Here is a 16,468-nt window from a genome sequence, read left to right as displayed (position 1 = left end):
GCAGATCAGTGGCCCCTTAGAAGGCCGCTCCATTCCTTTCCCGTGTGGGGGCCTCGGGGGCAGATCAGTGGCCCCTTAGAACAGAGGACTAGGCAGGCAAGGTAAGGGGCGGTGGGGGCTGAGGTCTGTCTTCAAAAATTTCCAATACCAGTTTGATTTTTCAGTCCGGCTTGTTCACAGATAAATCACTTCACACATAACCCCCGCAAATACCTCAGAAAGGATTATTACTGCAATATAATACAAATATTTTTACTTATCTTTCATTGCTCCCTATTATTTGTAAAGTGTGATTTGTAATTATACTACAATGTCATGTTTCTCTTTTTTTTACCTAATGGCCCAGGGACTGCCACGATAATATTTTTCAGAATAAAATCTTTTACTTGGCAGTGTTTAATTGTGCAAAATGTATTCAAGTTTCATATTGTCAATTATTCCTAGTACATTTGTAAATGCTTCACACATAAGGCAAGATTACAAGTGGAGCGCAAATATCGCTTTCATGAAAGTGATATTTGCGCTCCACTGTGTAATACCAGTGCTTACTTACAAGTTGTCGACGAGCTCGCGTGCGCATTGCTGGGAAGCATTGCGCTCACGAGAGTGCGCTTCCATAGGCCCCAATGGGAACCTTGTTCTGCTGCCGTCAGAGATAATATCAGAAACTAAGCACAGCATATAAATATATGTATATAAGCATATACATATATATTTATTGGGAACACACAGTTCCTATAGACCGCAATGTAAAGGCACTAATCAGAGAATTTTTCTTTTATTTCCTAACACCCCACTCCTGCCAACTTTAGCCCCAAAATACTGCCTAGTGCTGTTATTTTATTAAAAAAGAAAGATGCTGCTTTCTTTATTTTTTAATAAAATACACTACACAGTATTTTGGGGGCATTTGGGGCACCGCAAGCTTGCGGTTGCAATAACTAGCCACTTGCATTGGCTGATTAATTATTGCGTACCTGCAAACGGGCAAATATGCCTGTTTGCGGACGCGCAATAATTTAGCACTCCGCTTGTGTACAAGATGTATTTCCACTAAACCAAGGGTTGTGTTCTCATTACACACAGTCTTATCTCCAAACTACTTCATGCAGACACTTGTTACGTTATTGTTTTGCTTGGTATATTTATAAAATGATTGCGTTTATTGCATGATCCTGGTATATAATACAGTAAGTTATATTGTTTTTAACTAGGTAATAAGTTTGCTAACGATATTATCACACTTGTTGCATTATTATGATGTATCATAAATTTGCTAATCCCTGATTTATCACAATTATTTTTGCTTGTCCTTTAGTTTGCTTTGTTATTGTTTCACTGTAATAGATTGCATTTTCACTTATGATTCATTACTTATCTTGCTCTAATTATACTTTTTCAGGCACAAGCAAAACATTCTGGTAACATTTTCATTCACAGTGATTGCCTTTATCATAATCCAGAGTTTTAGAATATGTGTTTCTCTTACAATACCATTACATATTATACTAATTTTGGTTGGGAACTATTATCACACATAAATGTTGGTTTCCCTTGAACGTACAGCACTTCTCATCTAGTGCCTGATCATAAAATGTTCTCCTGTTTGCAGAGAAATTGTAGTGCAGACTTTACAGGGGTCAACTCACTGAACTCTAAAAGAAAAGGGTGGAACCCTCCAGCACTGTGAGTTCTCTCCACAGGATTCTAGACAGACACATTTCTGTATGTGAAGTAGAGACAAGCCCAGTGCAATATAGCACTGCATGATTTTGTCTACACTTACACTATGTGCTTTGTTTTATATTACTATACACTTCCGATTGGGTCCTTTCTGTATTATTACATTTAAAGGGACAGTCTACTCCAGAATTTTTATTGTTTGAAAAGATAGATAACCCCTTTACTACTTATTCCCCAGAAGTATATCAAAATCTGCCTTTTTAGAATTTCACTAGGGATCTCGCAGAGTACTGGAGGATCATTTTATATCATCAGGCCCACAGAGAGCAAACAATATTTCATTATCAGATGTGCACAAAATGTATTTCCTGATAGTTTCAATGTCAGTTTAAATTTAAAACATTTTGCAGGCAAATAAATAACTAAAACATGGTTAATTAATCTTTAATATGGAATATATATATATATATATATCACTATTTTAATTCTAGACAAATTAATGTGTGTTCCTTACCTTAAATGACCCGAATCCTGCTTATCAGAATTCATGTGAAAGCATTTGCCCTATCTCAGCAAGACCCAAATGGAAGCTTCTTGTTCATTAATTCCAGACAAGGAATATACTGGTCAGGGCTCCTACAAAATTTTACATCAATAAGCGGAACACAAATCAGAGCATTTACACAATATATGTTAAATATTGTATTTATATTGTAAACCAACCCTAATGACCATACTCAGCTCAGAAACTAGTTGCATTTTAATACACAAGGATATTTGTATACACTGTGCTTTTAAAGACCATTGTTTTAATAAAAGTGATTTTAAACTTATCACTCGACTGAGAGCCTTGCCCATGTTTGTTTGCGGTTGGAGACTAAGCCTAGACTGAGATCTGTGGGAAAAAGAACAGTGAGCTGGGACACTGTGAGATTCCAGTATGCACTACTAAGCACGAGTGAGTGCTGCCCACACTTGTGAGTACCTGAACATCTGTTATCACATATTTGTACACCATCTGTACTTTATTACACTAGGCGCCCCTTCTGTGTGTCTTGTCTTTATACCATCAAAGATTCTAGTATTTATATTGATTGCCTCTCCTAAGAATATTTTTTTTGTATTACAGTCACAAGGAAATTACAGAACACAAACTGTTACTGGATAACGTATTAAAAAAAAAACAATCTTAATATGGACGTAAGTCAAACAAACTTTCTGATTCAGATAGCGCATGCAGTTTTAGGAGACCTTCCCAATTTAATTCTATTATCAAATTGCACAAAGGGTTTTTATATGGACACCAGCTCTACTGAGCATGTGCAAGAGTTCACGGTGTTTATGTATACGAGTCTGTGATTGGCTGATGGCTGTCACATGATACAGGGGGTGGTAAATTAAAGGAAATGTTTAATTGGTTAGAAAAATATATTTCTCAGAGTAAGTGGTGTTGCATTGTTTTTTTATTATGTACTTTTTGATGATGTAATTTTACTTTATTTAATGGTCTTTTAAATATATTTTTGAAACTAAAATGACTTGGAATTTTAAAGGCACAGTCTACTTGAAAAATTTGTATTGTTTAAAATATAGATAATCCCTTATTACCCATTCCCCTGTGTTACATAACCAAACACTGCCTATACTTTATATACTTTTTTACCTCTGTTATTACCTTGTAATCTAAGCCCTCTGCAGACTGCTCCCTTATATCAGTTCTTTTATTAGACTTGCATTTTATCCAGTCAGTGCTGACTCATACTTAAAGGGGACACTGGTACCCAATTTTTTTTCTTTTGTAATTCAGAAAGAGCATGCAATGTTAAGAAACTTTCTAATTACTCCTATTATCAATTTTTCTTCGTTCTCTTGCTATCATTATTTGAAAAATAAGGGCATCTGAAGCTTTTTTTGTTTTAGTACTCTGACAGCACTTTTTATTGGTGGATGAATTTATCCACCAATCAGCAAGGACAACCCAGGTTGTTCACCAAGAATGGGGGCGGCATCTAAAACGTACATTCTTGCATTTCAAATAAAGATACCAAGAGAATGAAGAAAATTTGATGATAGGAGTAAAATTAGAAAGTTGCTTAAAATTTCATGCTCAATCTGAATCACGAAAGAAAAAAATTTTGGGTACAGTGTCCCTTTAAAGTGAAAATCAATCCTAGTGTTTTACAAACGCTAGGATTGACTATTGAAACAAATAAAGGGGACTTTCATTCATGAAGTATAAGATACTTCATGTAGAAAGCTCCTTTATTTGATTCAATCGATCACCGTTTTTACCTGGTACAGCAGCCCATGGCTAAAAAAATGTTTGGCTAAGAGGTGACGTTTTCACCTTTTAGCCAATAGCCGTGCGGTAAATCCGGCTCCCATGGGCGCCAAGCCTGATTGGGCTGCTGTACCAGGTAAAAACGGCGATCGATTGAATCAAATAAAGGAGCTTTCTACATGAAGTATCTTATACTTCATGAATTAAAGTCCCCTTTATTTGTTTCAATAGTCAATCCTAGCGTTTGTAAAATGCTAGGATTGACTAACTCCACAGGAGTGAGCACAATGTTATCTATATTGCACACGTGAACTAGCACTGTCTAGCTGTAAAAAAGACAAGAAAATGCATTGAGATTAGAGGCGGCCTTCAAGGGCTTAGAAATTAGCATATGAGCCTACCTAGGTTTAGCTTTCAACTAAGAATACCAAGAATACAAAGCAAATTTGATGATAAAAGTGAATTAGAAAGTTGTTTAAAATGGCATGCCCTATCTGAATCAGATACTTTTAATAATCATTTTATTTTTGACTAGACTGTCCCTTTAATCTGACCCTCCCCATTAACTCACCTTTGTGCAGTCTCTGGTTTGGGCAAAATTAAAGGAACATTTAAGTCACAACTAATCTCTCGTGATACAGAGTTCAATCAAAAGAGAAAACTTTCAAATTATTTCTATCACATTTACATCTTCCTCTAGGTATGTTTGTTGAAATGTAGCTCTATTCTATAAGAGCATATTGAAGTATTCTCAGGAGTGTGCATATACCTGAGCGCTACAAGTATAACATTATTACAAACACCTTAGCCATATGGTGTTCAAAACATTTGCATACTCCTGAGCCAACCTCAGTACTAGAAGTAATTTGGGGAATTTTCTTTTTTCCTTCAAAGTGTAAGCTCTAATTCAATTTACCATAAAAGAAATGAGAACTGTATATAGCAACTGCCAGACAATTTATTAGCACATTTACTGTGTTTGCCTTGATCAGATTAATGTACAATGGTGGTTTTAATGCAAAATCATACTATTTTAATATGTACAGCAGTTTTGGGGTGTTTGCCTTCTTTTAGATATAGCCACTTCTATAAGCACATGCATTAAACTTTAGCATAAACTATAGGCAAAGCATACCATAGAGAAGATCTCGACGTAAAATTCCATGGGCATTCATTGTGCTTTTCAACAATGACAGGAGCTGGTCTTTGGTTAAGTTATCATTTTGAAGCAGCTGTTGCAAGGATTCAGAACATATAGTTGCTACAGATTTCTCTGTTGTACTTGATTCTTTTGGTAAGTTGCACAACGTATCGATAGGTAGAATTTGTTCTCTATGTAAAACCATTGAGTTCCACCACTGAGTCATTAAGTTTTTTTTCAGCTCTATCCCAAGAGGTCCAAGGCTATGATATCCTTTAAAGAATGAGGTTCTGCTAAGCTGGTCCCCTGTTATAAACTGTCTGCGCTGGCACAACACAAAAAGCAGTTCATGTAACTGTTCGTCAGTCCTTGAGGTGTACTTCCTTAGGCTGGAACTAATTGGAGCTTTATAGAATTTTAGCAGCATCCTCTGGCAGCAGCTCTGCCAGATCCGCATTGGCTTCACCAAATAAGAGGTTGGCATGATTCCAAATCAGTAGAAACATGCTGGTGTATACCAACAGGTGATGTGATCCAAGACCTCTGCTGGAATGAAAGCAAAAGCATAATAAAATCCCTGAAGAAATAAGCCTTTGTTCAAGAACCATCCCACGCCTGATTTAAGAATTTAGCCATCATAACAAAAACAGACCACCCAATAATGCCTCAAAAGAATTGTCCTCTCTGTTTACACTTAAAACATTTAGAGATGTGCCTACAGAATATTAAATACAGCAGATTTGCATAATCAATAAATGTGTGATAAAGACAATGCAATAGCACTTAGTCTTATGTGACAGCCATCAGCCAATAAATGCCTATATGTATATTCTTTGAATTCTTGCACATGCTCAGTAGGAGCTGGGGTCTCAAAAAGTGTAAATATAAAAAGACTGTGCATATCTTAATGGAAGTTTATTGGAAAATTGTTTAAAATTGCTGCTCTATTTGAATCATGAAAGTTTAAAGGAATAGTCTAGTTAAAATTACATGTTCATGATTCAGATAGAGCATGCAATTTTAAGCAGCTTTCTAATTTACTTATATTATCATTTTTTTCTGTGTTCAATTGGTATCATACTATCTTTATTTGAAAAAGCAAGAATGTAAGCATAGGAGCCAGCCCATGTTTGGTTCAGGACCTGGGTAGCACTTTCTGATTGGTGTCTTAATGTAGCCACCAATGTATAAACAGGAATCAGCAAAGTCCCATAGGTAGTGCACGAGAAAAGCAAAGGCCCACTGCAAGCCTACAAAGTATCACAAAAGCAAACTGTGCTGTGATAAATGTAGCCATCAATCAGCAAGCGCTACCCAGGTGCGGAACCAAAAATGGGCCGGCTTCTAAGCTTACATTCAAAAAAGGTACCAAGAGAACAAAGAAAAATTGATAATAGGAGTAAAATAGAAAGTTGCTTAAAATTGCATGCTCTGTCTGAATCATGGTTTCATTTTAACTTGAGTGTCCCTTTAACGGATTGTTAATCATGTGTAGATGTATTCTAAGTTTTATACGTATCGGGAAGTTACACCAAGCAGCTGTAAAGTAAGATTCATTGAGTCCTTGACAGCTCAAGAGTACTGTATATATTGCAATGAACGCCATGTGACAACCAAGGGGTAGATCTTATGACACTTACACCACCTTATATTCTGGATCAATGTTTTGGAAGTAGTCTCTAATTTGTATTATATATTTATACGCATACATTATAACTCATAATAAATATGCATATAATTTACATGTACCAATGGAAATTAAACGTGTTTAGTAAACAACAGGAACGCACAATAAAAACTGTCCGTATAATTTAGTTTATCATTCGCTTATTTTAAAAATTGCTGCACACTATCTATACTCACTAACATAAACCATCACTTCTTGCTGTACAAACTTCCGCCATGTGCATTCATCAAAGGCGGAGCAAGTGCGTTCCAAGCCTCGCTCTGAACGCAGGCTGAGCCAATGGGCAGCTTTTTGGGTGAAAGGGCAAACTTGAAGCGATTCTTTATGCTGCTCCAAGATATGATACTGATTTGTGTCCGCTTCCAAATCGGTGTGGAGCTCACTATAATGCCTTACAGACTTATCTGGTTACCAAGGGGTTAATTACCAATTGACTGGATGATACATTTTATTTTCACTTAATTGGCGATTTATTGTTAAATGTCCCCAAACTAGTATAAATCCAGTTAGAGATCTCGAGTAATTTACTAGTTGTTTCCTCCTTCAGTTTTTTCTGTAACGTGTTTATATAAATGAAAATATTTTCTTTTACATAGCAATTTGATTTGTATTTTACAAATGAACGCTGATTTTTGTAAACTATTTCATATCAGTACAGATATAAACTTTCAAATAAAAAAATATACTTATAGGTATACGCATACAAAATGAAGATTTTTTTTTTTTATTATTGATGGTAATCCTAGTGAAACGCTAGGATTTATCATCAATTTAAATTATACAATTGAGGCTGTTGGGACGCTATTTTCTTTTGGATGATGTTTTCAATAATGCTTAATAAAGGGACATCTACACCAGAATTTGTTATTGTTTTAAACGATAGATAATCCCCTTATTACCCATTCCCTAGTTTTGCATAACCCAACACAGTTATATAAATATACTTTTTTACCTCTGTGATTATCTTTTATCTAAGCCTCTGCAAACTGCCACCTTATTTCAGTTCTTTTGACAGACTTGTATTTTAGCCAATCAACTGCTGGCTCATAGGAACTCCACGTGCGTGAGCACAGTGTTTATCTATATGACACACATGAACTAACACCCTCTAGTGGGTGAAAAACTGTCAAAGTGCCTGTGAGAGAAGAGACGGCCTTCAAGGGCTTATAAATTAGCATATGAACCTCCTAGGTTTAGCTTTCAACTAAGAATACCAAAAGAACAAAGCAAAATTGGTGATAAAAGTAAATTTGAAAATTGTTTAAAATTACATGGCCTATCTGAATAATTAAAGGGCCATGATAACCAAATGTTTAAAGGGGACACTGAACCCAATTTTTTCTTTCGTGATTCAGATAGAGCATGCAATTTTAAGCAACTTTCTAATTTTATTAAAGGACCAGACTCCTATTTTGCATATCTTTCTTTATACTACTCAATGCAGCATTTTAAAAGTAAGGATACATAAGTAAATGAATCCAACATTAAAACAATAAAGATAACACAGAGTTAACATAAGTAGCCAATGAGATGGATACTTTGGAAAACAGAAAAAATGGACCAATAAGATGAGTCATAGCTTCCATAACTGTCCAATACGTTCCCCAACTTCCTCTTTATTTTGCTGCTCGCTGCAGTTAAGACACATTTATTTATTGCTCTGTTTTATGTGTTTATATTTATCACAATAAATATATTTTTTATCCTATAGTTCTCATTTGTTTTATCCTCTGTTTCCTCTTTTTTCTATGACTAACCTCTTTTTCTGTTTCATTTCCAATCTTGTATGTTATATATATTTTATCTTTTATTTTTATTCCATTATCTTATGCTCTATTTCGGACTACCGCCACACTACCATTCGTTTTTTGTTTATAATCGTCTTTTACCTTGTAATTTTTCCATCTATCTCCTTATGCCTCTGAAGGTTTATCTCCATCTCGCGCGGCCGTCCGCCATCTACTACTTCCCGCCCTCTGACGTCGCTGAAAATCCGTCCCCTCACATCGTTATTGATTTCTTAACGAGTGAGAGTTACGGATAGTTTGTGCTGCCTGCTTTTATAAATAATTTCATTTCAGCTTATTATACCACTAGGTGGAGGCAAAATTCTTTACAGTTGACTTTTCTGACAGACTTGCTCTTTCAATCTGAAGGAAAGTTCATTATTAAATTACATATATTTCTGTCATTTTCAATAACTGCATAATTTCAAGGGTCTTTACTGAAGTTCTTGCTTTTACAAATTATATTCAATTTATATTTTTATTCAATTTATATTTTTATTCAATTTATATTTTTAACTGACGATTTTATTGTTAATATTATTTTTTATTATAATTTTATTTATTTTTTAATATGTCTCAAACCCCTGAATTTAATGAACCTTCAAATGCGCAGTCTGTGCAATGAATGATTGAAAATTCAATGGGTAAAATGATGACTCACATGTCCAAATCTTTTGTCTCAACAGCCTAACCCCCAAATCTATTTCTAAAAGAAAAAGACCTTATTCTGTTTCGGTTATGGCTAGTAAAAAATTATTTTCTAAATCTCGTCAGACTCTTGCTGATACTTCAATTCCTGGCGGTAAAGGAAGAAAAACATCTGCAAAACCTTCCCCTAATCCCAAGAGGTTACAATTGGGATAAAAAAATACTGAGATTTTATCTGTTAAAAAAACATAAAAAAGTGGTGTTATCCTCTATTTCAAATTCTTCTACTGAAGAATTATCTAATTCTGATTTTGAGGATTTATCTGATAACTGGTCCTCAGACTCAGATTCTCCTAAATCTAAAAAATTAAAGAAATCTCCCAAAAAATCTAAATCTTCTAAAAAAGAAAATTCAAATTTTTTTGATTACCTTGGCAATCCCAGATTTTGTGCAGATGATTTTCATCATCCCAGATCATCTGAATGGTGTCCCTCTCTTGATGTGGCATCTTTTATTGATTTTCAATTAAAATTCCCCCTCAAAAAAGATGCTCGTAATAAAATGAGAGCAGAATGCCCTCCTCCCCTTCTCCCTAACAACGCTTGTATAACTCCCGAAATTGACCCAAAAATTATAACATTTATAGGATCCCCTGATTATAGGGTTAAGAAAGGTATGGATAGGGCATGTAAAACATGCCAAGACAAACTTTTAGATTCTGTTGGCCCTATTGCAAAACATTTTGAAATTTCAGAACAAGCTGTTATTGAGAATTCCCCTCTTGACCCCTTTTTGGTCAGAGAATGGGTTAAAAAAATTCTCTCCTTTATTGGAAACACCAACACAGCCATGATTGTCGAACGTAGAAAAAATATTCTACGTAAAAATTGACCCTAAAATTTGTGACAATGCCATCAATGAATTAGACTCTGACTCTAATGGTCTCCTCTTTGGGACATTTTTCTAAAAGACCTTAATAATTATATCAATACATTCTCAAATTTAAATAAAGTAAGAACTTCAGTCCGTAAGATTTTTTTATCCAAGCAGTTTTCCTGACAGGGCCGGGAAAGGCAGAGGTTGCTTTCCTGGCCGCACAAATTACCAATCAATCAAGACCTCAATTCCAATACCAACAACAATTCCAGCAACACTTCCAACGATCTTTTCAGGATCCCTCTACTTCCCAGTTCTTCCTGTCTCGTATCCAGACCGTGGTTCCAAAGAGGTCAACGTTCCAGAGCTAGATCTCGACCACCTGCAAGTAAGTTTTCCTTTTTTTTTCTTCCCTTCCTTCTTTCCCAAAAAATCTTGGTGGTAGGCTCGCTCTTTTTATTCAAAATTGGAGCCTAGTAACCTCAGATCCTTGGATTCTTCAAACAGTTCAAGGTGTTTTCATAGAATTTTCTTCCCCTCCTGTCCATATTGTAAGACCTCTATTTTCAAAAGATTCAATCAAAAATTTCAACTCTTTTTCAAAAACAAGCCATTCAAATCACCAATTTTTCTCAAGATCTTTTCCTCAGCAATCTTTTTCTTGTAAAAAAGAAAAACGGTCAATTCCGCCCTGTCCTAAATTTAAGGGAACTAAATGCTTTCGTTTCCTATCATCATTTGCCTTCCTTTTGGCCTTTCTTCAGCTCCTTGGATTTTTACGAAATTATTAAAACCTGTTATGGCTTGGTTGAGACTCAGAGGAGTCCGTTTAATTATCTATTTGGACGATATTCTGATTATGAACCAGAGTTTAATTTCTCTTCAAAATCAATTATCCCTTACCATTCATCTCCTAGAGAATCTGAGTTTTATAATAAACAAACAAAAATCCGTCCTGATTCCTACTCAGTCCTTGATATTTCTGGATTTCACCATAGATACTTCCAAAGCAACTCTCAGTTTACCTCCAGACAAAATTAAAAAAAAGGAAATTTATGCTTACCTGATAAATTTATTTATTTTACGATATGACAAGTCCACAGATTCATCCTTACTTGTGGGATATTATCCTCCTGCTAACAGGAAGTGGCAAAGAGCACCACAGCAAAGCTGTTATATAACTGCTCCCCTAACTCCTCCCCCCAGTCATTCAACCGGAGATATAGGAAGAGAAAAGGAAAAGCTAAAAAGGTGCAGAGGTGACTGTAGTTTTTAAAATAAAATAAATTCTGTCTTAAAATGACAGGGCGGGCCGTGAACTCGTCATATCGTAAAAGAAATAAATTTATCAGGTAAGCATAAATTTCCTTTTCTTTTACAAAGATATGACGAGTCCACGGATTCATCCTTACTTGTGGGATACAATACCAAAGCAACAGGACACGGATGAAGGGGAGGGACAAGACAGAGACCTAAACGGAAGGCACCACTGCTTGAAGAACCTTTCTCCCAAAAACAGCCTCCGAAGAAGCAAAAGTATCAAATTTGTAAAAAAAAGTATGAAGGGAGGACCAAGTCGCAGCCTTACAAATCTGTTCAACAGAAGCATCGTTTTTAAAAGCCCATGTGGAATCCACAGCTCTAGTGGAATGAGCCGTAATTTTTTTTCAGGAGGCTGCTGTCCAGCAGTCTCGTATGCTAGGCGGATGATGCTTTTCAGCCAAAAAGAGAGAGAGGTAGCCGTAGCTTGTTGACCCCTACGCTTTCCAGAATAAACAACAAAAAGAGAAGATGTTTTTTCGGAAATCCTTGGTCGCTTGTAAGTAAAACTTCAAAGCGCGAACCACATCCAAGTTATGTAATAGACGTTCCTTCTTAGAAGGAGGATTAGGACACAAGGAAGGAACAACAATTTCCTGATTAATATTCTTATTTGAAACAACCTTAGGAAGAAATCCAGGTTTAGTACACAAAACCTCCTTATCAGAATGGAATATAAGATAAGGCGAATCACATTGTAAAGCAGAAAGCTCAGAAACTCTTCGAGTAGAAGAGATAGCAACTAAAAACAAAACTTTCCAAGATAACAGCTTAATATCTATGGAATGCATGGGTTCAAATGGAACCCCTTGAAGAATATTAAGAACTAAATTCAGACTCCATGGTGGAGCAACAGGTTTAAACACAGGCTTGATTCTGATTAAAGCCTGACAAAAAGAGTGAACGTCTGGGACATCCGCCAGACGCTTGTGTAATAAAACTGACAAAGCAGAAATTTGTCCTTTTAAAGAACTAGCAGATAACCCCTTCTCCAATCCTTCTTGGAGAAAGGACAAAATCCTAGGAATCCTAATCTTACTCCATGAGTAGCCCTTGGATTCGCAACCAATAAAGAATAAAGATATTTACGCCATATCTTATGGTAAATCTTTCTAGTGACAGGCTTGCGAGCCTGAATCAGAGTATCAATGACCGACTCAGAGAATCCCCGCTTTGATAAAATCAAGCGTTCAATCTCCAGGCAGTCAGCTGCAGAGAAGTTAGATTTGGATGTTGGAACAGACCTTGAATGAGAAGGTCCTGCCTCAATGGTAGTTAAAACGGAGGTAGAGACGACATGTCCACTAGATCCGCATACCAAGTCCTGCGTGGCCACGCAGGCACTATTAGAATTAGTGAAGCTCTCTCCTGTTTGATTCTCGCAATCACACGGGGTAGGAGAGGAAATGGAGGAAACACATAAGCCAGGTTGAACGACAAAGGTACTGCTAGAGCATCTATCAGTACAGCCTGAGGATCCCTTGACCTGGACCCGTAACGTGGAAGTTTGGCATTCTGTCGAGATGCCATTAGATCCAATTCCGGTGTGCCCCATTGTTGAGTCAATGATGCAAACACCTCCGGATGGAGTTCCCACTCCCCCGAATGAAAAGTCTGACGACTTAGAAAATCCGCTTCCCAGTTCTCTACTCCTGGGATATAGATTGCTGATAGATGGCAAGTGTGATTCTCTGCCCATCAGATTATCTTTGATACCTCTATCATCGCAAGAGAACTCCTTGCTCCCCCCTGATGATTGATATATGCTACAGTCGTGATATTGTCCGACTGGAATCTTATTAATTTGGTCAGTGCCAACTGAGGCCACACCTGAAGCGCATTGAATATTGCTCTCAGTTCCAGAATATTGATTGGTAATTGAGACTCCATTGGAGTCCAAGTACCCTGAGCCTTCAGGGAATTCCAGACTGCACCCCAGCCCAAGAGGCTGGCGTCCGTTGTCACTATAGCCCATGATGGCCTGCAGAAGCACATTCCCTGGGACAGATGATCCTGTGACAACCACCAAAGAAGAGAGTCTCTGGTCTCTTGATCCAGATTTATCTGAGGAGATAAATTTGCATAATCCCCATTCCACTGTCTGAGAATGCACAGCTGCAGTGTTCAGAGATGAAAGCGAGCAAACGGGACAATGTCCATTGCTGCTACCATTAATCCAATGACCTCCATACACTGAGCCACTGATGGCCGAGGAATGGACTGAAGAGCTCGGCAAGTATTTAGAATCTTTGATTTTCTGACTTCCGTCAGAAATATTTTCATGTCTATCGAGTCTATCAGAGTTCCCAAGAATGGAACTCTTGTTTGTGGAACAAGTGAACTCTTTTCTATATTCACTTTCCAACCATGAGTCCTTAGGAAGGACAGCACAATGTCCGTGTGAGATTTGGTCAGATGACGATTTGATGGCTGAATCAAGATATCGTCTATATAGGGCGCCACTGCTATGCCCCGCGGCCAGAGAACCGCTAGAAGGGACCCTAGCACTTTTGTGAAAATTCTGGGAGCTGTGGCCAACCCGAAGGGAAGGGCCACGAACTGATAATGCTTGTCCAGAAAAGCAAACCTTAGAAACTGATGATGATAATTGTGGATAGGAATGTGAAGGTATGCATCCTTTAGATCCACGGTTGTCATGTATTGACCCTCCTGGATCATTAGTAAGATTGTTCGTATAATCTTCATCTTGAACGATGGGACTCTGAGAAATTTGTTTAGACATTTTAAAACTAAAATAGGTCTGAAAGTTCCCTCTTTTTTGGGAACCATGAAAAGGTTTGAGTAAAACCCTTGTCCCTGTTCCAGTTTTGGAACAGGACAAATTACTCCCATGGTATAGAGGTCTTTTACACAGTGTAAGAATTCCTCTCTTTCTGTCTGGTCTACAGACAAACGTGAAAGATGAAATCTCACTCTTGGGGGAAAATTTTTGAATACCAGTTGATACCCCTGGGTCCCAATTTCTAATGCCCAGGGATCCTGCACATCTCTTGCCCAGGCCTGAGCAAAGAGAGAAAGTCTGCCCCTACTAGAACCGGTCCCGGATCGGGGGCTGCCCCTTCATGCTGTCTTGGCAGCAGCAGCGGGCTTTTTGGCTTGTTTACCCTTATTCCAGGTCTGGTTAGGTCTCCAGACAGACTTGGATTGAGCAAAATTTCCTTCCTGTATAGTAGAGGAAGGGAAAGCAGAGGGTACTCCTTTGAAATTTCGAAAGGAACTAAAATTATTTTGTTTACCTGTCATCTTAAGGGGTTTGTCTTGAGGTAGGGTGTGACCCTTACCTACAATAATGTCTGAAATGATTTCCTTCAATTCAGGGCCGAATAGGGTCTTACCCTTGAAAGGAATAGTTAACAGTTTAGAATTTGATGATACATCAGCAGACCACAATGTTAACCAATATGGCAAGCCTGCATTTCTTGCTGCTAATTTAGTAATCTGGAAAGCAGCATCTGTGATAAAAGAATTAGCTAATTTGAGAGCTTTAATTCTGTCCAAAATGTCGTCTAGGGGCGTCTCTACTTTCAGAGACTCCCCAAGGGCGTCAAACCAGAAAGCCGCCGCCGTAGTTACTGGAACAATGCAGGCAGCAGGTTGTAACAAGAAACCCTGGTGAATAAATAATTTCTTTAGAAGACCCTCTAATTTTTTTTTCCAAACACACTTAAGTAGCCTATAAACGTTCAAAAACTATGAATATAAATGCAGAGTTGTCAAAAATTATTGCATCCCAAATGCAAGAGTAGAAATTTACACTTTAGAGGAACATTTAAGCAAAAAAATACACTTTGCTAAATAAGACCCCTGCACCTGGCCACAGCTCTGCTGTGGCGCCTACCTACCCCCAGAACACTGCCAAATGAATCAACACCAATCCTGATAGTACAGAACACAGATAGGGCCCAACCGGAGCAAATCTCTGCTGTCTCCTTCAGTATAAACTAGGCCCGCCCACAATGGAGGTTGCACTAAAATTTAAACTACCTCATGAGAAACGGTTTCAAACTGCCATGTGGTCCCCAAAAACACAATAAAAGACATCCTTTTGTTTAACAATATAATAAAGATATAGTAATATGTCCCAGTGTTTTAATTATATGCTGACTTTGAGTGCATAAGTATTAGAAAACAAACACCCAGGAGTACAGTAACACCCTTTTGCATATAGGACTACTGCTTACCCTGTTCCCACTATGAGGAACCCAATCAGCCAGTTCTGATATATTAACTCTCCTCAGAAATAAAAAGGCTGAAAACATACCTCAAATGCTGCTTGCTGCATGAGACTGTTCTCCACACTGAAGATTTTTCCCATATTAACTTCAGATCTGTGGGAACCATAATTGATCTTAGTAACTGCCGCTAAGATCATCAATTTCAGGGGGAAATCTTCTTCCAAATCCCCCCTGAGTCAAATAGTACTCACCGGTACCATTTTAAAATAAAAAACATCTTGATTGAAGAAATTAAAACTATAATTTTACCACCACTATCACTTTACCCTTCCTATTACTAGCATAGGCAAAGAGAATGACTGGGGGGAGGAGTTAAGGGAGCAGTTATATAACAGCTTTGCTGTGGTGCTCTTTGCCACTTCCTGTTAGCAGGAAGATAATATCCCACAAGTAAGGATGAATCCGTGGACTCGTCATATCTTTGTAAAAGAAATATCAAGAAAGAAATATCTCGTACTCTTTCAGCTCAATTCACTCCTATCAGGAATATAGCCAGAATAGTAGGGTTACTTTAATCCTCTATCCAGGCTATATTTCCTGCTCCCCTTCACTATCGGGAATTACAACGTCTCAAAATCTGCCATTTACAGAAAGGGTTTTCTTACTCTCATTTAATTCAACTTTCTCCAGAAGCCAAGAGGAACTCTCCTGGTGGCTTTCTCATATGGAGACTTGGAGCGGGAGAGCTATTTTTGGCAATTCCCCAGACTTCATAATCGAATCCGACTCCAGCAGATCCAGCTGGGGTGCTCGCTGCGGTCCTTCTATCACAGGAGGGAAGTGGTCTC

The 16,468-nt window shown here is 37.5% G+C and overlaps 1 protein-coding gene across 1 annotated transcript in view; it reads right to left on the bottom strand.

Annotated features, from left to right (window-relative positions):
* The window catches only part of POLG2 (DNA polymerase gamma 2, accessory subunit), a 79,376-nt gene extending 72,370 nt beyond the window's left edge, over positions 1-7,006 (bottom strand). Inside the window, 4 exon segments of the mRNA XM_053708004.1 lie at positions 2,208-2,259; positions 2,262-2,316; positions 5,084-5,651; positions 6,969-7,006. Coding sequence (XP_053563979.1) covers positions 2,208-2,259; positions 2,262-2,316; positions 5,084-5,589 — 613 coding nt within the window. The 5' untranslated portion in view covers positions 5,590-5,651; positions 6,969-7,006.
* Between the last annotated feature and the right edge of the window lie 9,462 nt (positions 7,007-16,468).

Source organism: Bombina bombina, chromosome 1 (assembly GCF_027579735.1).
Source record: "Bombina bombina isolate aBomBom1 chromosome 1, aBomBom1.pri, whole genome shotgun sequence".
Taxonomy (NCBI): domain Eukaryota; kingdom Metazoa; phylum Chordata; class Amphibia; order Anura; family Bombinatoridae; genus Bombina; species Bombina bombina.
The sequence above is the reverse complement of the archived record's forward strand: the minus strand, read 5'-3'. Positions and strand labels throughout refer to the sequence as shown.